Genomic DNA, 24,138 nt, shown 5'->3' with positions numbered 1-24,138 from the left:
TGTCTGTGTTGCAGTTTAAAAACGAGTGTGCACGTGACTTGCTTCTTGTTTTTTTTTTTGTTTTTTTGAAATGCTTGTGTACCTGCGTAAGCCCCATGAATTTGTTGATGTTCTCAGACAGGAATATCATGTCGCCGTCTGACGTTACCACGGTGATGAAGCCCTCCAGAGACTTCAGGTACAGACTGTCCATCTGTCCGTCCTCGTCACCGTCACTGCTGCTGCTGCTGCTGCTGCTGCTGCTGCTGCCTGGAGGGAGAGAGGCAAAAACAAGGCAGGGTTACTTCTCTCATTCAATGCCGATTATAAAATAATATCATTGTGAATGTGTGTGTGTGTGTGTGTGTGTGTGTACACACATCAGGCTTGTTTTCCTTATTGAAGCTTTGGCTCGGGGCCAAAACAAACCAGTGCAGCTTCTTCCTGTGTCTCAGGCCACTCCTGATCCCCAACCCTGACAAATTAAACCCAAACTACACAAGCGTTCATAATAGCTGCCCACTTTTAGAACATAACTTACATATTATGTAATTATGTTCAAGTATGTACAGCGCAGTATCCAAACATTTACACACAGAGACTCCAGTGTGTCTCATTGCAGAGCTAACTGATACAAAAAACATAGCTAGCGCCTAACTGGCCCGGCTCAAGAGGGAGTGTGTGTGTGGTTGTGTGTGGTTGTGTGTGTGTGTGTGTGAGTGTGTGTGTGTGTGTGTGTGTGTGTGTGTGTGTGCGTGTGCAGTGGCTTCACGCTGAACAAAGCCCAGTAGTCGATCGGGGGCGGAGGGTGGGAAGTTTGCAATTCCTCTAGTGTGCTTCCCTCAGATAAGAGAGGCTCTCAAGGCTCCCAGTGAGGCCTGGGACTCGAGTTTGGAGCCGGGCCCAGCTAGCGTTAACTCCCGGGGGAGCCCAGAGCTTTCTCATGGGCCCCAGGGAGCTGCGGAGACTCTTGGGGCCTGGTCCAAAGACCAGCGGCACCTTTGGCCTAAATACTTAGCTGTGATTACCAGTCATTTGGACTGAGTTGCACTTTTCTTCTCTCTCTTGTTCTTCGGTTGCGTAACCGCCCTCGTTTCAAAATAATAGGGTTCAGAAAAGAGTGTTTGATAGGGACAGCACAGCTGCTGCTCTGATAATCATTTCCTCTCTATTATTTTACATTTGTTCTGTTGTACTGAACAGATTGAAGTGACATGACAGCAGCGACACATAGGACTCACTTGGGACAGAATGTGACTGAGTTCACCGATTTTCTTCTGCGTTTCACAGCTATTCTCTCATGACTTTTTCTAACAGAAAAACTTGAAAGGTTAAATTTAGGGTGTGTAACGCCAAACAAAACTGTCAGAGGAAACCATGTTAACGTCATCTACCCTCTGATCAGAGATACATCGACTGAGGCTCAAATTTCATGTTTTCTTTCTTAGAATTTCATGACAAAAGGACAAGAAAAATAAAGGAAACAACTTGTCAGCTACTAAATTTTACTAATGGGATGAAGTAGGGGATTGAAAACTGAACCTGGTAACACTAAATATTGGTTCTCCTACCGTGAGGAAAGACATCACTTAAAAAGAGCTATTTGTAAGTTTTTCCTATCGCTACATAGCTAACGTTAGCTTTAACAGCTGTTTACTTAAGATCATCAAACTTCATCCCTTTACTCACTAAGAGCTGTCTCCAGCGGTGGAGAGTGACACCAGTGTTGTTTGTTTTGCTTCCATTTCTATCACTTCTTCTCTTCCACTGAAGTTAGCATGCTAACCAGCTAATTTTCCGATACCGAGTCACTGTAGCGTCCAGTATGTCCTGAAGAAGCAGCTCTGGTCACAGGAAGTATTATAACCTTTTGTCTTGTAAATGCAGGTGGCTGAAGACTAGTAAGTAAGCTGTGCTAACATTAGCTATGTGGCAATATCTTAACTATAGCCCCTTTAATGTTTTAGCCACAATAGGTGGAGATTCATTGGACTGAAGCTTGAAAAATACTTTTTTGGGGAAATATTCTTGTTTGCTGTCTTATCCACAGTAAATCTGTTTAGCCTAGACTAAAGCTATCTTATTTGCACATTATTTCCTATTTATGGTGCAAAAATAATAATGTGAAAACCTGACATTGTGGTTTTAGAAGGAGTTAGTGGTTAGCATTATATTTAAGACTTATTTCAAGCTTCACTGTTTTAATTTTGACTGATACGCTAGCTTTTTTTACATTTCTACTGTTATTTAAATGTGCAGCCTTAATGCTAAAGAACCTTTCTTATGCCAAACTACTTTTAAATTAACAATGTTGAAATTAATCTCAGTTGTAAATGAGATTTTGCCAAAAATAAGACAGGTGACATAAATAAAAGCCAGATAGCTTTGGGAACAGGACTTTGGTCCTAGCTATTGTGCTATGCTAGGCTAAACACATCCCAGACCTAACTACATGTACTTTTAAGTCCATGTCAGTATGTGTTAAATGAGTAAGGTATAACCTGTAAATAAAACCTTAAGCTTAATTTGCTAAAAGATGTACATTTTTTCACCAAGTTTGGTTAGTAGCTTTCCTTGCTCTCTGTGCTAAGCTACGCTAAAAACACAATAAAATAACAAGATACAATTTGTGCAGCAGACATGTGTACTGTATTTTCTTACACTTGCAATTTCCCCTCAGTTTTTAATCTTTGAGCTAAGCCAGTTAAACACATCATGAACTAATCTCTGTTGCAGTAAATTGATATTTATCTTCAAATACAACTCTGGACTCTAGGACAGGTAAACAAACATATTTTCCAAAAACGCTTCAGAAACCAATCACAAGTCGAGTCAGTTAGAAAACACATTCATTTCTTGAGTACCTGCTAATCTGCACATCAGTGTTCTTTGGCTTCCAACCAAGCTTATGTTATATAACAGAGGTGTTCCCTACAGCAGCCTGCATACGGTATGTGCTCTCGGGTGCATATACAGTGTGTGTAGGAGTGTGTGTGTGTGTGTGTGTGTATGCGAGTGTGCATGCCAGCATGTTTGGCGCCAAGGCGGTCGGGTGTTATGGCTAGCGGGGGTAATGCCAGCACCAGCCGAACGATGGGCAGAGCTCTTCGCTTCCTCTCCAATCTCTCCTTCCATCGCGGAGCAATCAAACCGGCCTGATAACGCTCTATCTGCTGCTGCATCTCACGGATCTCCCTGTCCTCTCCTCCTCTCCTCACCCACTGCTTTCCTACCCTCATTACCTTTACTCCTCCCTCCTCCTCCTCTTCCTTATGCCTCCTCTCTTTCACATATATGATTTCTACCTTCCCTCCTGCCTCCTTCTCCCCCCCCCCCATTCTTCTTAATCTCCTCCTTACCCCAAACCCCCATCTTTGTCTTTGTTCACGTTTAATAGCTGCACTTTTAAATGTTGAATTTAAAAAAGGGCCAGATCACCCACATTACAAAAACTGTTTCCAGGGAGGTCTTTCTTTCAAATATAATTTCTCAATGCTTCCAGCACCACAAACAGTCTAATTTACCTTCATTGTGTCAGGGTGGCGGCTGCAGCTTTAGAGGTCGAAATCTCAAAATCTTGGAACATGAAACTGAAACTATCCGCATAACTAGATACCACCGGGGGTAAGCATCAAAACATCTTTTTAACCCTTTAACTTAACTCAAAGTTTTGTATACGTGAAAAACATGTTGATAGTTGAAGCAAAATATGTTATTTTATTATTAAAATTAACTTTTTTTTTTATTATCACAAGTAGATATTAATTTATACCTTAAAATGTATAGATGTGGTCCACTCTTCAGAGTTCAAAACATCTTTCCCTCCCAAACCTTTATATCTAAATAAAGTAAAATATCCAAAGTACACATTTCTAGTAATCGTACAATTAATTCTCATATTGTATTTATATTTTTTTTTTCTCCTAAAATCTGTAAGTATGAAAACACAATAATATACAACATAATATCATAAGAAGGGTTATATTGACCTATTAAGATTTTGTTTACATCTACCTTGTAAATATATATTTTTTATTATTTTAAGTTTTCACAGGTGTATTCAAAAGAGATTCATTGTATTTACCAAAGTTTTCTTTGTTCATGACTGTTTTTAGATCATTTTGAGCAAATCTTAAACAGATGCTAGTTAGCACATGGTTAGCTAGCACGGTTCTGAACAGGTGTACACATATGAAAACTACATTCTCTGCAATAACACCTCAAAAAGACTTGCTTAATTGCAGAAAATATGTTCCTTAAAGTTGCAGCCAATGAGGGTGAGGGGCTCGGCCGTACTTCCTGATAGACAAAATGAAGGGGTGTGGCTAAAATCGAGTCTATACGGATGGAATGAAACTTACTCCGTTTCCATAGTGACGTGAAAATGCAGAACATCTTTGAATATATATTTTTTTAACTTCAACACAACAATGGAAAAGTATGATAATGATTATTTTATATATATAGTAAGGTTACTGCTCTTGGAAATATTTTGTTGGGTTTAAACAGACAACAGAAGGATCTTTGTAAACGTTTTGACACTTAAATGCCAGTTTGGTCCGTTTGTGTAACTTGTTTTTACCTGTAGTTATTTTATGTTGATTACTTTTAACTGTGAAGCACTTTGAGCTGCTCTTACTTCATACAATGTGCTGTACAAATAAAATAATCATTGAGAGCGATTGATCAATTTTCTGATTGATGACTCTACAAATCAAGAGTTGTTTAACGAAGCACTGGTTGGCCCAGAGCTATAGAGCTGGATGTTAATTAACTTAATGGTGAATAAATAAATAAATAAAGAACAGATCTGACTTTTGCTGAACCATGACCCAGTTTAATGGAGTCCAGGTGTTGAAGGCTGAAGTACGAATGAAATGAACAAACCGTTACGCAACTCTGTTAAAGAAAAATAAACAGTTTTTTTCTTCTTGACCACTGACGTTGCGATAGTTGTTTAATTTTGTTGTGCTCTGATCTCATTTCGAGGCCGTGGAGGAATTCCAGAACAATAGGTCGTGTCTCTTTGTGGAGCTTCCTCAGCGTCTAATTTTAAAAACAAGACAAGAGGAAGGCGGAGAAGTGCAAAGAAAAGGTCCCGCAAATACCTTCCTACTTCACCGACAATTAATCATCATCAGCACACGCACACTCATCTGGCCAGATACGATAAGGAACTTGCAACTTGCTGGGATTTGCATATTTTCCTTTTAATTTAAATGCACAACACTGCAGCTTGCATGTGATCATATGTGTGTGTGTGTGTGTGTGTGTGTGTGTGTGTGTGTGTGTGTGTGTGTGTGTGTGTGTGTGTGTGTGTGTGTGTGTGTGGTGCATGGTCCACACCTGTGGCAAGCAGCTTGCGTGTGCGCAGGAAGCTGATAGCCAGCCTCATGATGGAGGCTTTGTCCAGGTGAGAGCTGACGCTGTGGGGGAGGGGCAGCTGGTGAGCCAGCTCGTAGAAAACCTCCGTCTCTTTGCTTCGCCTGCAGCGAGCGGCATCACGGGACTTCTCCTTACGACGCTCTGAGCTGCTCCTGCAACAACAACAACAACAACAACAACAACACAGACAGGAGTTTAGTTACACTTTCAGTTTGTTCTCCGAAGCTGAAAACAGCTGATTCTGATACAGAAACAGATTGTTGTGATTTGTGATTTCAAATTTCCATTTTTTTAACACATTTTTTTGTTGTTGAGGAAATCAATTCTTCTTACTGACAGACCTGTTTTGGTTCATTGGTAGTTATTTGTTGAGAATCATACCTCACCGATTCATCTGTATCAGGAAGCCATAACTTCTGTATGAATACACACACTGTCTGAGCTCCTTCCTACTTCGCCGCTAAACCGCTGTTTGCAAATAGCAGCGCAAAGAACCCAATACCATAAATCCCCATGTGATTCGACAAGCACAAACTGTCCACAGTGTGTCACAGCCAGTTTCACCGAGGTTCACGCACAAGTTCAAACACAAGGCGCTCTTCGCTGTGAACACAGGGAGGAGTTCTGTTCTCTCTGGCCTCAGTCACACTAATCACACCAGCTGCTTCATTAAATATCTGATGGTAGCAGCAGAACCTGCCTGATTTCATTCCAATAATAAGATTTTATTCGTATATCAAATCAAAGTAAAATGTAAATACTGATAGCTCTCAAAACTGTTGCGCCTACAACTGGTGCTTGGATCAAGAACATGTTGCAGTGTGTGTGGAGACGCCTCTGCAGGACTCAGGATGTAAACCCCCAGAAGTAAAACGACTGTTTATGTTGTTTATCTTTACTTTGTACAAATGTTAAGACTGACTTTGTCTTGTCTTGAAAAGAAATTGTTTAAATAAGACAATATGAACAATATGGATATAATGACTATGAATCCAATCTGCAGCACGCCACCACATGCACGTTTCCTTTTCTGGATAATTCAAGTTTAAACTTAAAAGGGAAAAAAAATGAAGATGTGTATTGAGACACAACCGCAATGTGTTTTAATGCTCAGTTTTTCCATTTCTTTCTTTTCCACACGTCTGAACTGTCCGTCCCTTCAGATGCATCAGGCCACAGATCCAATCATCGGCCTCAAACGCTGCTGTGCACGCTGCACAAAGCGCCCTGTGTTATTCATGCAAACTATTCATATTTGGAAAGGCTTGAGATAAAAAAATAAAAAAAAAAAAGAAGATGAATTTTCATACTATTTTTATGTTGTGGTTCGGTCGATGACAACCCTGATCTCATTGGCTCAAAGAGAATCTGACTCATGTCACTTCATGAGTCACTGAGTCAGAGCAGGTGAATTAAAGGACATCTTGCTCTAATATCTGTGGGTCTTTCTGAAGAAGGGGATCTTACTGTCTGTGATGGAACAGGAAGTCAGAGCGATAGTGGGGCTTTTTTTTGTTTTTTTTTTAAACTCTCCCTGACGAGAGAGAGAGCAAAGAAAAAGGTGAGATATATAGAGAGATAAGAGACGAGCAGCTTGTTAAGATGTGCCGCTGCCTCGTTTCCTGTGTGAAGAGTTTCCATCACCAGAGTCGAGTTACAGCTCTTTCAAAAAGTTAATACTTTTAAAATCTCATTTTAATAAAAACGTCTTTGTCCAAAAACTAATATTGGATATTAAAAATAAAACAAACCACACACACACACACACACAATGTAGAAGCTGCCACTATTTGGCAAATTAGAAAACAAGGAAAAGACAAATTATTACAACTCTAGAAACGGTGAAACACAAAATGAGCAACATGGATATAAAGTTGATCTGTCGTGCTTCAGCTTCTTTGACATTTACTTCAACTTCAATACATGACAATGTCTCATAATGAGAAAAATGACATTATCAAAACAAAAATAATAACACTTAAAGCTCCTGAACGGACTCGTGTCCAGTTTCATGTGTTTGTTTGTTCGACGCGTTTCATTTGGATTTGGATTGAGAAAGACCTATTGAGCAAAATGTAATGTGAACTTTGGAAACGGAGGAGGACGCTACGTGTTTGGAGGCGAGCCATGAAAAGAGGAAGGTGACTGATGGTATAATGTGTTCTAACAGATGACAGTTTGTCTTTAACAAGAACCTTTAAAGTGGGCAACAGCCGAGAGAAGCAGAGCCAGGTGATTATTTTCATTTCCTCAGGTTGATTCAGTTGTTGTTGGGAGACGAGAGCCACCGGCCAAAACCGGTAATGAAAATATTTATTATTATTAACATCCCACACATGTCTACAAAAAAAAAAAAAGAAAACAGTACTGTTTCTGGCTGGATGTGCTGAAATGAAACGAGTCAGATTCTGATGTCAAAGCTCAAACAGACAGACAGTCCAGAGGTTCAGACTGTGATCCAACAAACCATATTAGGACATCAACACATGGAGCTCGGCCGGGTTCTTGTCTTACGCTCAACACTGGTGCTCCAACGCTCATTAAGACCGAGTGTCCGTCTGTATAGAACGTAGAACCAACACGTAAACATGGAGCCGCGAGCCACCGAGCGATATGAACACACTGCCGTATATAATTCAACACAGAAACGTGCTGCTGAATGAATATTAAGTATAAATGAAAGGTTTCCTTCTTGACAAAAATTCATTTTTATTGGTTGTTTTTTAAAAAATAAAAAGAGCAGAATGAAGGTAGACATCAGTGAATTTCAGCTGCAGCTAAAAGCAGAAACACAACAAACGTGCGGTTAATAAAACATTATTAATACTGATTAAAGATCAATTCATCTCACCACTTTCTGAAAACATGCTTTTAGTAATAATTTACATACTCATACACGTTTCCACTGACAACACAGAAGAGGAAATAAAGAGTCATTAACCCTCTGAAGTGGATGGATGGTGAAGGTTATTGTGAGGTTCTTAGGTATTTAAGCTTTCACCACATTTTATTTCCACAGTAACTAAAAAGGTAATGATTCTGTGGTCAGCAGATAAAACAGAGGAGCAGCGGAGAGTTAAGAGTCTGTTCAGGCCTCATAAAGATGCACGAGTCCCCCGAGGAGGATTAAACACTTAAATGACGGCTGTACTTCAGAGGCGCCGACTGAGCCGTGACGACGTGAGGCTGAAAGTGTTTCAGCCTCTGATCTGTCTGCAGGTTCTGTGACGACGATAACTTCAAAAAACCACAACAGACGAGGTGTGTGTGTCTGCCGCCTTGAACTTTAGACCCCCCCACCACCACCACCAACCCCCACCACCACCACCACCACCTCCCCTCTGCTGTGACACGATGCAGTTTATCACAGTGGATCACATCTGTGCCAGATTTGCAACATGCAGGAACACACACACACACACACAAATACATAAATACAACTGTGCAAAAAGGAGAAATATTTTCGCAATAAAACGCAAAAAGTAAATGAAGCAGAAACATGTGCAGCCACAGTAAACACATCAGCCGAAGACCTGAAACCCACAAAGATAAGAAAATAAGTAAAAGCCAAAGCTAATAATTACTGAGCTGCACAAGTTTACAACGAGAAGAAGAACTCCGTATGAACTCAGTGTTTTCTGTTATTGTAAATCCTTCAACACTTTTGTGCAACAGCAAAATGTCAAGACAAACGTGAATTTGCATTTAAATCTCTGAGGTTTAACAGGATGAGACTGAACTCAAAATCGAATTGAAACAACATGAAATTGTGATTTCTTGAATCTGATTAGCGGCTGCGTCCAAGACCATTTGAATTCGAGCCAATGTACCAGCGCTTTATTCACTCGGTCCAACAATACACTCCATCGCTGCCAACATTAACAACACACACACACACACACGCACACACACACACACACACACACACACACACACTCAGAGCATTATTCAGGTTTGTCTCCGGAGTATCTGGTCCTATACAGAACCCGGGATGTTCTACAGAGGACGACAGCTTCTCCTGTTCTCCCTCCTCCTTTAAAGACCAGACCAGAACACCTGAAAACCTCAGTCTGGACTCACCTCTACAACCACAACGCTGCGTTTCTAACTCACGTTAAAAAAATTATCTTTGCATTTCAGAGCCAGCAGCAGCAGCAGAAACACAATCTTTTCTACATTAAAGTGAAAAATTGTTGAATGTTTTTCTGTGTGGTGTGACACCTCCTTCTGTCTCAGAGCTGCTCTCCGTATGAACACACGTGCTGCCTGAGATCCTCGGGCAAATTTCCTCCGTGCTACACTCGCCTCCCACTCTGTCTCTTTTCCCTGTCTCTTTTATTGCTTTGTATATAAATAATAAAGTTATTATTATTATAAAATCTTTTTTTTCCCGACTCTTACACTGCAAATCTTCATCATTCATCATCACTGAGTCGTATATATTTTTCTTTTAAAAACAAGGGGGGAAAAAAAAGTCTGTCAACCTGTTTCCAATAGAAATGATATGATTGATTTTATTTGATTTATTTGCGCATATAAAACATTACAAATATACTGTATATGATGGATGTGCAGGTGACGTAAGAAACCCATGTAGGGCTCATTTCAAAACTGCACCTCAACATAAAAACATCATACTAGATAAGAAAGAAATGAATCATAGAATGATAATAATAATAATTATAATAATATTAATAAACAGAAGACAATTCAAAAGAAACAGCAAAGACAACCTAATATAAGCGTAATGTTTTTAATTGTATTTGTTTGTATTTGTTTAAAAAACATGTCATATTTTTCACCTCTTTGAATAAAGTAAAATATTAATATAAATGAATAAAATGAAACTACAAGGACTCAGTTAAACTGAGAGGCCGTGTTGTGCCGCAGCTTCAGCTCTTCAATCATCACGTATGAAATCTTGCTTACGTGCTGAGAAAAACCTGTGTACAAGATGTTTTCATGCTGAAACTAAGATCATGATGCTTTAAAAAAAACAAAACAAAAACAACAACAACAGGTGAAAATCATCTGTTTCACATCAACAGCATCAGCGTCGCTGGTTACATCGGTTCAAAGTTGAAAGAGGCAGTTTCCCCCTCGACCCCGCAGAAACACGAGCTGCACAATCACACATGCGAACGCACATTAAGGAGAGGAGAGCGCACAATTAACAGGAAAAGCAGAGCACAGAAGCACCATTATCTTATCTTATCAAGAGTATGTCCCATCAGTGCGTCTCCCTGCTCGTCTCTCCGAGGTTTAAACTCATTAACCCCGACTGACAGTGACCCAGACCCTCATTACTGACGAGCCAGCGGATGGCGGAGCAGGCGGCCACCGGCTGACTCAAGCCAACTGGAACAGCTAACTTCTGCTAGCCTTTCTACTGGATGTGTGTGTGTGTGTGTGTGTGTGTGTGTGTGTGTGTGTGTGTGTGTGTGTGTGTGTACGGTGCCACTCTTTGATTGTCTGGGGCCATTGTTGCCGCAGGTCCCTACGGACTTTTTCAGGATACGAAACAATGGGAATCACAGCGATTCACCAGGGCACCGAGCCCTGTGATGTACTCACTGACCCCCTCAGTCATACTCACACACACACACACACACACACACACACACACACACACACTGTACTGTACTGTATGAGTACAGTGGTGAGGTGCGGCTCCGTTCTACCTGCCACTTTCTATCTGATCTTTAGGGAAAATCTTTCAGAGCATCCAGAGTCTCATCGTCTGTATTCAGCTGAATGAAACTGTCCTCGGCCGACGAGCTAATGTCCTTCATCGTTAGTCTTCAGATAAAATGACGGGCTGACGGAGAAGCTCTGGTCTGAACGGACTCAACACCTTCAGCCTGAAAATATAGTCAGGATATTATATTTAACATGAGCAAATGACACCGCACGTATCAATAACCTGTTGCATCTCAGGTAAACTGTGACTCCACTTTAGTGCTGATATTATTGTTCAAGCAACAAGAACAAAAAGCTTCTGAAAAGCATTTAACTACATTAAATATTCACAGTGACACACGAGTAAGAAAAGTAGTTGCAGGTTATTTTTCTGTGGATGAGTTCATCCATTAATCAACTTCCAATTGCAATAAACAACAACTTTTATAACTGAGTAATCCTGTTTTTTTCAGTTTTATACAACTGTAAATTAAACATTTCTTTGTTTTTGAACTGCTGATCTGACAAAATAAACTACTTTTGACACATTTCCTTAATTTGAAAAATGCTGCTGCTCCTGATGGTCAAAACCAGAATCCACTCTCAAGAGCTCTGCCCGGTCGTCCCTGATCCACTACAGGTCCGTGTCGCCCAAAAGGTCAACTGAGGTCGTCAGTCAGTGCCACCTCAGGATCTGTGGATACCGTCTGAGAAAAAATAAAACGCCCCTGGACCTACAGCACCTGTTTAGACTCGCCTTTGTTTTGCTGTGTGTGTCTGTTTTGTCTTATTGTGAAGCAGTTTGTGACATCAGATTAAAAAAACGGTGCTGCATATATAAAACTCCCGCCGCAGACACACATTCGACAAGACACAACAGTCTGGCCGCAGAGTGCACCGAGTTCATGCAACCAAGCCATGTGGAAAATACAGTAAGTATCCAAGTTCAGCCAATTACTGTTCCAGTCAGTCACTCAGCTCGTCCCGATGAGAGCTGGACACTTCTCAAACATCCCGACAGCTCTTGAAAAGGCTTTTTTAAAAGGCCAGATTTATTTTAATTTAGTGTCTTAGAGAGAATCAGGTGATGACGGGACACGAAGCGACGCAGGGATCAGTAAAACATCTCATTATAATCACTGAGAACTCGCTTTGATCAGCTCGCTCACCTCCATGCGTTCAGCTTTCAGGTCGCTACAGATCATGAGAAGATTTTACTGGTAACTGATAAGGGATCATCACAAAAAGGGCATCAGTAGGAAACCATTAACTTGTAAAACTTATTTATCAAGTGCGACGGTGAGACTCTCTGCTTTACACAAGACGAACAGGACGAACGTAAGAACAGAAAAAAAGAAAAGTGAGAATAAAGTTGTAGAAAAATAGTAAATAGAAAAAACAGCTTTACTTTTACAGGAAAATGTCATTATATTATAATGTTTTTAATTTAAGTTTTTATACTTACAAGAAAATGTATTATTGACAAGAGATTGAGGATGAACTTGTATCAGAAAAGAGATTTTTATCAACTTCATTATCATCATCTGATTCGTTTAAGTTTCTTCTTCTTTCTTTAAAATCGCCTAATATCATGTGGTTCTCCACAAGAGTCACATTTCTGCTTATTCTGAATTTATTTTATAAGCTATTAAACTAAAAATTCATATTAAAAGTTTCCCCTAAAGCTTCTGCGTTTCTGCACAAAACATCTACAACTGTGACGCGAGTGACGATCCTTCACTCGCCGACAGATTTACACTGAAGGCTGAGAGAACGCCGTGACCTAAAATAGAATCCGTGACCTCCGACTTTCTGACACCTTTACCAAAATATGAATCAAACGGGGGAAAGTCGAAGCTGCCAAAACAAAAAAAACTAAACAAAACAAAAGAAACAGTCATGAGTCATAGCTCAGATTTCTGTTCTCTGCAGAAAATGATGTAAAAGCAGATACAGAAACATTCTTTGTTCTGCTCCGATTCATTGGCACATCTCTTTTAGACTGTGAGAATAGCAACCCAAGCCGGGGCGATGCGGGCTGCCAGATATTTTCATCACCCTGCACTCACGCAAACATCGCATGCGTAAGCCCTAAAAAGGACGTCTGCAGTCGACCTGCAGCCTGCGCTGCGTTCGAGCTCATAACGCCGGATTTAGCTTCGTTTTTGTAGCTTTCAAAAAGAGGCTGTCGTGGCCTGAGACTCAGATATTAATAACAGGAAGATGGAATTGACATTTTCTTGCTACTTTATGCTTTTACTCAATTAGGAGAGAGAGAGAGAGAGAGAGAGTCAGACAGGTAGAAAATACATACCTGGCATTCTCAAACCTCAGTGACAGAAGTAACGCTGTCACTCTAAACCACAGAGTCACACGGCCAGTTATGTACACATGAGGCCGGACACACACACACACACACACACACACACACACACACACACACACACACACACACACACACACACACACACACACACACACACACACACACACACACACACACACACAGAATGTGAAGCAGTGGTGACAGCAGAGTTAATCTAGTCTGAACAAACTGTCACCGTTACCTTCAACACCAGTCAATATTACTGGCGTTGTATTCTCCGATCGATCGATTACTATCGACGTACAACTCGATGACTCCGCCTGTAAACCCCCCCCCCCCCCCCCGCACATCTCAGGCACTGTGTGTTTCTGTTGAGTTTGTCGTCGTGTAATTATCATTTTCAAACTTTTGAAAATAAGAGACAATTTGTCGATTCACTGATTGAACAATTTCAATAATCAATCGATAGTTTTGACTTTGTTTCAGCTTCAAATTGACATAAACTGATAAATCAAGAAAATAATCAGCAGATTAAAGGGTAATTTTTTAACCTTTCTTAACCCCTTAATTTAAAAATGACATATAGAATATTAAAGCGACAGTCCTTTGTTTCTTTTTTCTTATTTTCTGTCAATAAAAACTCAAAAAATCCTCCACGTTTAACGTTCGTATCAATAAATCCCAGCTGCTCAAAAGTCATTTTCCTTCTTTCCGATCATACTTTTAATTTGAAAAGTCCACATGAGACTGACAGCAGCTTTACACTGATCAGAAGAACGGCAAAGTGGAAGCGAGTGGAATTAATTAAAAGCAGAGTAGTTATTTTGACACGCCTCTCTTGAGCTCGACTCTTTGTAGAGTCTTTATTTAATGCGAATTAATTCAAACTAATCTTGATGCAAGTTTATTTCTACTAAAACTTAATGCACCTGCAGATTTTGTCCCGTGTTTATAATAAAATGTCGTCTTCAGGACTCAGCTATGTTTAGAAATCACTTGAGAAGATGACGGACTGGTGTTAGTAATAATTTGTCATTTCGTGAATCCACAGTTTAACACGTTTTCATCACTTTGTGGTTGTGACTGTGGAGCTGCTGCAGCCGTCAGTCAACATAATGAGCCCGTGAGAACAGAACAATGCAGCAGAACCAGGTGATTTTTCTACCTCAAGCCAAAATGCATTGACTCTTCATCTCTGCTGTCTCTGAGTCAAGTTGTTGTGACGGCGTCTGTCACCCTCAACGTTTCTCTCTCTCTCTCTCTCTACACACCCTCCAACTTTCTCAGCCACTTCTCTCTCTCCCTCTGTGATTAACTTGTCAGTCAGTGGCTGTAAACCGGAGCCCGAGGGGCTACAGGACAACACATGTGCACATCGACTCGCATGCAAAACGCAGTCAGTCAGTCAGCGAGTGCAAATCTTAACGAGACACACCAAAAACAATAAAGAGAAGACAGAGCTGCTGCTGCCATTGGACATGTTGTGTCTGTTCCTGTCTCTGCTGGCAGTAATGAGACCGTTAATACCGGTTTCCCCCCGCGCCGGTCTCCGTCTGTGCCGCACGCCGATTCAAATGTTCGTGCCTGCATGCAAACACCGAGAGACAGAGTGCGTGTCGTTCAGGATTATCTGAGATCGCATCAGTGCTCGTGTAGTAATGAAAGAAAATTAGCTTCATGTTCATTCATGTATGCAAACCGTGACATGCAAAACAATAGATGTTAAAAGTAGAGCTGTTTTAACTTCTGTTTCTTCTTCTGTGATTTATTCAGGTTGGAAAGTACCAATCGTAGCTCGCAGTGTTCGATTAAAGCAAACATGCATGAACAGAGTAAATCCATTGACCCCTGAGGTGTTGGTGGCTGTGCATGTGCCAACAGTTGAGTTTTGACAAACAGAATCAGGCCGACATGTTTACTGTGAAGGATTGTAGTAAGCTTTTTTTTTAAATTTATTTCAGGATTAAAAAACCTTTTTAAATAAGACTATTTACGTATTTATTATTTAACCCCCCCCCCCCAAAAAAAAGGGTTAAAAGCTGCTGTTTGTAAGTTTTATGACGCAGAACGTGGTGGCAACTGTTTACAAGACAACAGGTTTTAACACGTCCCCTGAGCAGAGCTACGTCTTCAGGGCAGACTGGACGCTACAGTGACTCGGTATCGGAAAATTAGCTGGTTAGCGTGCTAACTTCAGTAGAAGAGATGAAGCGATACAACTTTTGCGTTGCTTTGCAAAGGAATTAAGTTTGATGCTGAACTGCTGTGGATGCTAACGTTAGCTATGCTAGCTTGCAAAACTTACATACAGCTCCTTTAAACCATGTTGATGTCTTTAAACCCAAAGTCATACAACACTTGAATATTTTAACACAGATATTTATATTAAGTTTTACTGTCATTATTTGACTAACAATGAATTTTGAATGATTTCTACTTCTAGTAAAGTTTGCATGTTGCCGACTGATTTATTGACACCTGCTCTTTTTGAATTTCAAAAGGAAACCACATGCATGCGTGCATGTGTGCTCACACACACACACAAAAACACAAACACACACATGCACGACACACCAGGCGCTGACATTAACTCCTGCTGTCCATGTGATTGTTGTGATAACAAGCCAAGAGGTGCTTATAGAAAACAGATCCTGTAACCGAAGCAGGTGTGTGTGTGTGTGTGTGTGTGTGTGTGTGTGTGTGTGTGTGTGTGTGTGTGTGTGTGTGTGTGTGTGTGTGTGCCTGCCTGAGCACAGGTACTGTAACATCATAACAGCTCTCTATGGATCTTTTGCTCTTTTTTTTTTTTCCTCAGCAACTAAAAATGTTCCAATCAGCTTCTTGTCGTTTCCATCACTCTCACCGAGGACAGATTTACAGATTTCATTGATGTCGACTGAAGGCTGAACATCTGACCGCACCTTAACCCGATCTTAAAGGAACAGTCCGCTTGTTTGAAGATCAGTATCACTTTTGTCTCAGGGAGAGGTCTGGGACATGTTTAGCCTACCTTAGCACAAAAACTGGAAGGTGGGGCGAGGGCGAGGGCGAGGGCGAGGGCGAGGGGACGCTCGCCTATGACTCCAACAAAAGGGGAAAAACACCAAGTCAGACAACTCCAAAATATTCCTGAACACATCTTTCAAAACGGAAAACCCCAAGAAACATGGGAACAAGTGGACTTAAAGGGCACAACTCTTCCTGTCCATCTTAAAACAAGAGTCAGCTGCACACATGAGCAATGACACTATAAGTTTTCAGCAATTATTCCTCCCGTTCATTAATGTGTTTTCAGTGGAAGTGATGGAGACAGTCTGAGGCTTTTATATAATAAAGACAGATAAACACTGGGACACTTCTCCTTTAAGAAAACAAATCTCGACTAAGACTGAATCTAATCCAAATTCCTTCAGTTATTTCACATTCGTGTTTGTGTATTTTCACTCTGAATAAAAGACTTTATTTTCCACTATAGATGGTTGAGGGTCAGAAAAGGCCAAACAGTCTGCCCACACCCAAAATACACACACACACACACACACCAATGAGCAGACATACACATATACACATACACACACCTTTCCTTGCTTACAGTGGGTCTTCCTGTAGTTGTGGCGCCTGGCCGAACACAAACACAGAGCAACAATACAGCACTGGCTAATCTGTGATCCTGAGGAACATAGAGTTCTGGAAACACAGCCAAACACACACACATACACACACACACACACACACACACACACGCACACACACACACACAGTCGAACAAACAGCTATCCCAGACAGGGGCCCCGACTTCAGCTCAATCAGGGGAAGAACGATGCAGGAGATTGCTGATGATTCTGATAGTCCATGAAAGAGAGTTACACACACAGACACACACACACACCACACACAGACACACACACACACACACACAAACTCTGGCACAAACAAACAAACCCGCCCACGCCACGCTGATGGTCGGGATAGACTGGCTGATTGAAAGAGGCACAGAGGGGACAGGGAGGGAGAGAGAGAGAGAGAGAGAGAGAGAGAGAGAGAGAGAGAGAGAGAGAGAGAGCTGCAGTCAGTGCAGAGAAAGAGAGAGAGAGAGAGAGAGAGAGAGAGAGAGAGCTGCAGTCAGTGCAGAGAGAGATAGAGAGAGAGAGAGCGAGAGAGCTGCAGTCAGTGCAGAGAGAGAGAGAGAGAGAGAGAGAGACCACAGGTGGTGTGAGTTGACCAGACTGGGACGCTCCATCAGAATACCAAACAAGACGCATGGCCCGAGATTTACAGTGAGACAAAGCGCGGGACGTGTTCAGTGTCACAGCGGAGGACGTACGTTAGAGGACGAGAGGGACAAACGATCTGAAGTCGTGTCCATCCGGCCCTTTTCTGAAAATCATCCATGTTGTTCACAGCCATTTATAAAAAAAATAATAATAATCCAACAGCAACTCGTCTGTCCAGAGACAATGTTTCAGTCACAGCTTTTTTATCAGGACTCCTTCCTCACAAAGAAATAGTTCCCATGAGGCTTATCCAAAATAACAGGGTCAAGACTTTTGGAAAAACACATTTTTTTTTTTTTTTTTTTAAATATTACTCAATGTTTTTCTCATAAAACTAAAACCTTCATCATGTGTAGACAGCACTGGTCGTGTTCGGGTGAACTGTCCCTTTAAATCAGCTGTTACAGCTGCAGTTACAGCTGCATCATGATAATTACAAATTATAAATAAAAATATAATCGACATTATTGTCCTCTAAAACGACCGTCAGGCGTCCCACTAAAATCTTATAAACATGTAATATTTAGAAAAGTATCCAACATATTTATTATTCAACAGCAATTTTAAAACGTTAACATTTTGTCAAAAGCTTCGTTAGTGATAAAAAAGAGGATCCGCGCCGTCAAAGGCTTTTTGTTATCGCTCGTTATGAGACGAGCTGACGAAATGTTAGTTTCAAATTCACATGTAGAGCGAAGGTGAGAGGAGCTGGAGGGACATGACACACTGGGCTTTATATAGAAACTGAAGCTGCTGAATGTCACTGGATGCAAAATAAAAAAAATAATGTCACAACCTCGACTTCTCCTCTTTGGAAACGACTGAAGAAGAATGAAGTCTCTGCAGAGGGACAGTTCAGTTTTCTTTTTAACTCTGACTTGTTTTAGGACGAAGCCGCAGGGATGTGATGACGGAAGGGAAATCGGCCTTTCATCAGTTTTCATGTCCTGAAATGCAAAGTGAAAACAGGAGCGACTCGGCGTAATCTGTAGAGAAGGATTACTTAAAGACTTAAAGGAAGGAAGGAATGCAAGTCTTTGTTTTCACTTCAGTTTACACTCCAGTTTTCACTTTGCAACACTCATAACATCATCGTCTTAACAGTCTCCTTCCAATGACGTGAATTACCCTGGTGGGCTGACGGGGGTATCGGCTGCACGTCGGTGCATTTCTCAGGCGGCAAAAGGCTGATGTGAAGGTAGAAAAACAAGCCGTCTGGCTCGCGGCTCCTCGCAGCTCTGCTCTGCTTTCACTTGTTGTCAGAGGCAACGAAGTCACTTTGGAGAGAAGAAGAGGATCGAAGCGTGGCTGTAAATGAGGCAGGAGGAGAACGCTCTGAACACACAGGTGCTTCAGACAGAAAGAGAGACAATCATCTCCTTCAGATGTCAGTTCAGGATTTTCACATGAACCCTGAACTACAGCGTGAAACAGTGACAGTAAATCTGAATCTAAGTGGGTTTTAAACAACAGCTTTCACCTACAGGTTGTTTGTTCGTTTGATCCTAAAAAGCATCAAAGACTTTTTGTTTTTGTGATTTCACCGTTCTGCTCGTGTTGTGCGACACCCGCCGCCGCTCTGATTTTGGGCGGAGTCGATCAGTGCGTCAAAAATACTTTAAAACTCTATTAGGAAGGAAATAAATTCAACATCTCAGGAAACGGTTCCTGCAGAAATGAGTCGCTTTTATCATGTGACAGTAAAAGTTCGGTTCAAGAACAAGAACTATCGATTATCTGAACCATCTATTGTTGCACATTAAGTCAACAAGACGGCAAAGCAACAGGAGAGACATAAGTACCTGTACAGGTGCTGATGTAGGTGCATATTTCTCAGATGTGCCCTCAGTGCTGGAATGGTAATGCTAAGCTAACTGTAGCTTACGTCGCTTGTTTTACTTTGACCTACTTTTCATTTTAAACCAATGATAGTGACGTTGTGCGACTCGTGTCCGTCGCGCTTATTTTCCACAATCAAATGTGTGTTTTTGTTTTTTTTAAATGGAGTTTAGACTTTGCGGTGACAGGATAGTCTAGGTTCAGGTTCAGGGACGCCTCATGATTTGGGTTTAAAGACTTAAAGACGGTCGACCTGGAGGTGAAGCGAGGGGAGTCTGGAGGGACCTGGAGCCGAGCCAGGTGACACACACAGTGGCTCCTGGACTTCGGCCATTTTGGTAGCAGAGGAAGAGGAAGAATGGGAGCTGGCGGACGGGAAATAGGAAATGGCAAGGAGACAGAGTTCTGAAGGAGGGGAGAGAGGGGAACATATAGGTCTGATCAAATGATCTCAAACATGGAGGAACGGGGGAGGCCAAGACTGGAAGGGGGGGGGGGGGGGGGGGCAACAACAACAAAGTGAGTGAGCGGGAGAGGCAAACAGCGCTGCTGGGAGTCTGGAATAAATATGAGAGAATGTGATAGGAACAAAAAGATACAGGAGGAGGAGGAGGCTGAGAATGAATGAGATAAAAATAACAATGGAAAGATGCAGAGGTTTCCCAGACCACCCCCCCCCCCCCCCCCCCCCCCCGTTTCCCCTCACTGCACAGGGGTCCGAGGGCGAAGAGGTTTACCCCGAGTTTGTTCAATAATGAGAAGACACTTCATATTTATGATAATATTTTTCTAATTTAAAAAAATATCAGGTAAGTATCTGCTGCAAACTTGGGATTAAATTGGATTTTTTTTTTAAATACTAAAAGATTTGAAATAAAACGTTCATTAAACTCTTCAGGAGCTCCTCGGCTTTTGTCAAGCAATTAAGCAATTCAGTAAAAGCAGCACTGGACGGCAGCGAGTGGTAATCAGCTCGCTCTCACAGCACCACTTTTACTCTGAAAAGACTTACTCCTCTCCTTATCAGGGGGAGCAAACCTACACAATAAAAGCTCAGCATTAAAGTAACACAAACAAACAATCCTCCACCTGGTGTTGCTGGATGTGAGGCCTCAGCTCTCCACTCCGAGCGCTTTAAGTGCTCTCAGCAGCGACAAGTAGCAGCCGGCTCAGTTAAAACTTTAAATCGCTCTTTTACCCCGGTAACGGCCCCCGCTGCTCCTCCTCAGAGAGCTAATCACAATAAACCACAAGAGTGCACACAGCTGGGAAACACACTGCATCTGTATCTCTATCACTTCTCTGCTTCTTCTCTCTGTTTTACTCGCCCCATACACCCTTTAATCTCCTTTTTGTTCGGCGTCTTTTGTCTGTTTCTGTCAGTGAAACTCTCAATAAAAGGCTTTAAACCCCCGACACACAGACACTCATTCAAAACTGACAAGTTTGAGCTGAAAACAGAAGTAACTTAATCAGAACATGGATTAAAAAGAAAGAACTAAATTCAGGCTTCAAGCTTGTACTTGATATGTACTTGATATGAGATATCAAGTACAAGCTTGAAGCCTGAATTTAGTTCTTTCTTTTTAATCCATGTTCTGATTAAGTTACTGACAAAGTTCAGTTCAGGTCTAGGAATCATTACGGGCAGTGACGAGTTTTCAAACACAAAGCAAAAACTTCAGTGTCGCCCAAGTTTCAGAGTTCATTTGTCATAAACCAGGAAAAGGGTCTTGGGAATTCCCATCATGATGGGCATGATGGGAATTCCCAAAACGAAGCAACTGCTTTTTTGTGACATCACAAAGTCACAGAAGTCCTGACGGCTGGTTTTAAGGCTCAGGTTCTGAATACAGGCTGTGTGCATTTCTCTGTGGACTGAGGCTTTGATACTTTCACAGTATTAATATAGAAGCTAGAGCTGATCTATAATCACACTACACATGGACACAGACCTTTACTCTGGAGGAGCTATAAAAGAGAATTGGAAGAAAGAAATATTAGAAATATTTTATGATGACCAGCTGTGATCTGAAGCTAATACATTAGGTAAATGTAATGTACTTTAAATGAGATGTGGTGGAAACTCGAGAACCAGAACCTCAGAACTGACTGAAGCAAAACTACTCGAGTAAACGTGTTTAATCACCTCCCACCTCTGGAAACAACAAATGACCTTTTCCTCTGTTTAAATCCACTCGTAGCTGCACGTTTGAGGCGTTTGGAGCCGACTCTCTCCATCCCTCCTTGCATTCCTCTGTCTTTTCAGAGCGCAGGTTGAGCAACTGCTATAAGTGGCGTGATGTTTGGGTAGTGCCGGGAGGCCGGGTTGGCAGGGGTTAGCACACAAAAGAGGCATGACGGCGCTGTGCCAACCAGGCCTGGGCCGGCTGCAGAGCGCCGCGACCGTGTGAAGCGCTGAGTTGACAGGCCCGTGCGGGCCGACCTGCCCTCTACTCGTCTTTACATTCCTCATTTGTTCATCTACATAACCTCTGTGTCCGTGTGATTATCTCGCTCCTCTCGTCTTGTTTTACAACCCTCTGTCCTCCCCTTCTCTTCTCGCTCCGTCTCGTTTTTGGCAACTTGTCCTCCTCCCTCTCCCCCCCCCCCCCCCCCTCTCCTCCCATGAGTTCAGAACGACAGACCGCGACACAAAAGATGCAACAACTGCAGCAAAAGAAAAAGAATAAAGAGCAAAACCGACCAATGCTTTAAACTGAACTCAGGCTCTGAGCGAGGAGATGTAAAACTACACTGAGAAGGTTTTGTTGGTTCTTAAAAAGCACAAATATATTTTCTGATGGATCAAAACCTCAAAATAAAAACAGAAAATATGGAGCTTTTAAAGCCCCGACACTTTGTCAAAGTGTAACTGAGAAACATCAACCAACAAGGCGCCAGAAGTGGAACTTAACAGGCTTAAATTACTTTATTCGTACACGATATATTCTTTAAAAATGAAATAGCTTAAAGTCCACCGACTAGTCGAAAGCTCCAGTAAAAAACTGGCAAGTTGACCCTTTGTTGTCCCTCAGCGGACAGACGTGATGAGGTTTTTGTCATGGAGGTAACATCTGAACGAACTCCATCAGCTGAGAGCGACCAAGGTTGCAGTAGAAAGCTCTGGAAAATGCTACTCAATGGACCTTAAGTTAAAGTTTTTATTGTGTCTTGAAGCTCTTGAACACACACTACATGACCATAAAGCTGATGTTCCAGGAACAACGTCGACAGTTTATAGTTTGATATTTCCTGCTCTGACTCATTACTACAGGAGTAAAGTTTGATGTGTCACATCTTCACGATCTAACACGCCCACCACCCGCTCTGTTTTTTGCTTTGTTTTTTTGACACATCCTTATTTACATAAGACTGAAATAGAAAACAGGGCTCAACGCGGAGCTATTTTAGTTCATATTATCGTTTATTTTTAGATCCCAAATTCACACAGTCACGAACATACTGCCACATATCCAGCGGCCGTGATGAAGGTGAGAGGTCTGAAGACAGAAAATACACCCAAACGGATCAATCTCTCCACAGTCGTGTAATGTATATGTGTCTGGCAGCTGCCCTGGACTCTGACCTTTGGACATTGTTTCCAGTGGAATCACATGTTGAAAGAAGTGAGTGGGGTTCCTCGCAAGCCCACAACTTATTTCTGGTATCAGTCAGCCAGGATGCAAAAATAAAAGCTATTCAGCTGCGGCGGACCACAACAACCCCTGGAAGACCGGTGCGTTCACTGATCGGCCGGCAGTCGGTGGTTTTCGAACCTCCGATATCATGGATGCGACGCAGTTTACTTCTATTTATCCTAGATGTACTGTGTAGCTGAGCAGATCTCTCTCTCTCAGCTCCGTAAAGTCTGCAACAAAACTAAAGTTTAGATCTTTACACCTTCTACTAAAAGCCAATAATGCTAAATAACTTTCGGCTTTAAAACAACCTGTTTATTGTAGCTGTATGTGCACGATCTGAGCGCTCGACTGACGATGATGGTGAACGCTTCAGGTGCGTTTTAACTCTTTTGTTTTAATTTACAAACAAAACGCCCTTTTTCATCGCTCGTCTGGTTGCCCCGAGCAACAGCCGGTACCGTCACACATCGCACTCGAAGTCCGAGAAATTTCATTTTGTTGTCCGCAATATTTTTACAAAATACATTTGTTAGTTAATGTTCATATGTTGTTATTATTATAATTATTATCATTATTGTTATTTACATTAGTATAAAAACTAGAAACCGGAGCTCAAATGATTGATTGTTTATCAGTCGATCATTAAATTGAGGCGGGTGAAAATTTCACGATCCTCAATTAATCGACATCAAAAAGGAAAAATTTTTGATTTTCATGGTCTTCGGTAAAAGTTAAGTATTATTTTTTAATTTCACTCAAAATTTAAATTTTTTTTTACTTTTTCATTTTCTGAAGAAATATTCTCCATATGACTGAATATAAATTACAAATATATGATCATTTACTCTTTTTGGTGGCCACTAATAAAAGAGTCATTATTCACTGGAAGGTGTTCTTAAATAGAAAACAGGAAACGCCACGATGACTCATCTATTCTTTCCATTTATCAGTATGTGTCATTTGTGCCAAGTTTTTTGTTTATTTTTTCGGGAGCATCTCTGGACTTTCGTTG

At 41.4% G+C, this 24,138-nt stretch overlaps 1 protein-coding gene across 2 annotated transcripts in view; it reads right to left on the bottom strand.

Annotated features, from left to right (window-relative positions):
* Positions 1-24,138, bottom strand: part of epas1b (endothelial PAS domain protein 1b) — a 48,385-nt gene that overhangs the window by 21,547 nt on the left and 2,700 nt on the right. For both annotated transcript variants that reach the window (XM_056396089.1, XM_056396088.1), the window contains 2 exons: positions 5,326-5,516; positions 83-249 (listed from right to left, as the gene is read on the bottom strand). In XM_056396089.1, the coding sequence (XP_056252064.1) occupies positions 83-249; positions 5,326-5,516 (358 nt within the window). The remainder of the gene's footprint in view (positions 1-82; positions 250-5,325; positions 5,517-24,138) is intronic.

This window comes from Seriola aureovittata, chromosome 14 (genome assembly GCF_021018895.1).
Source record: "Seriola aureovittata isolate HTS-2021-v1 ecotype China chromosome 14, ASM2101889v1, whole genome shotgun sequence".
Lineage (NCBI taxonomy): Eukaryota > Metazoa > Chordata > Actinopteri > Carangiformes > Carangidae > Seriola > Seriola aureovittata.
Note: the sequence above shows the minus strand (reverse complement) of the source record. Positions and strands in the feature narration are given on the sequence as shown.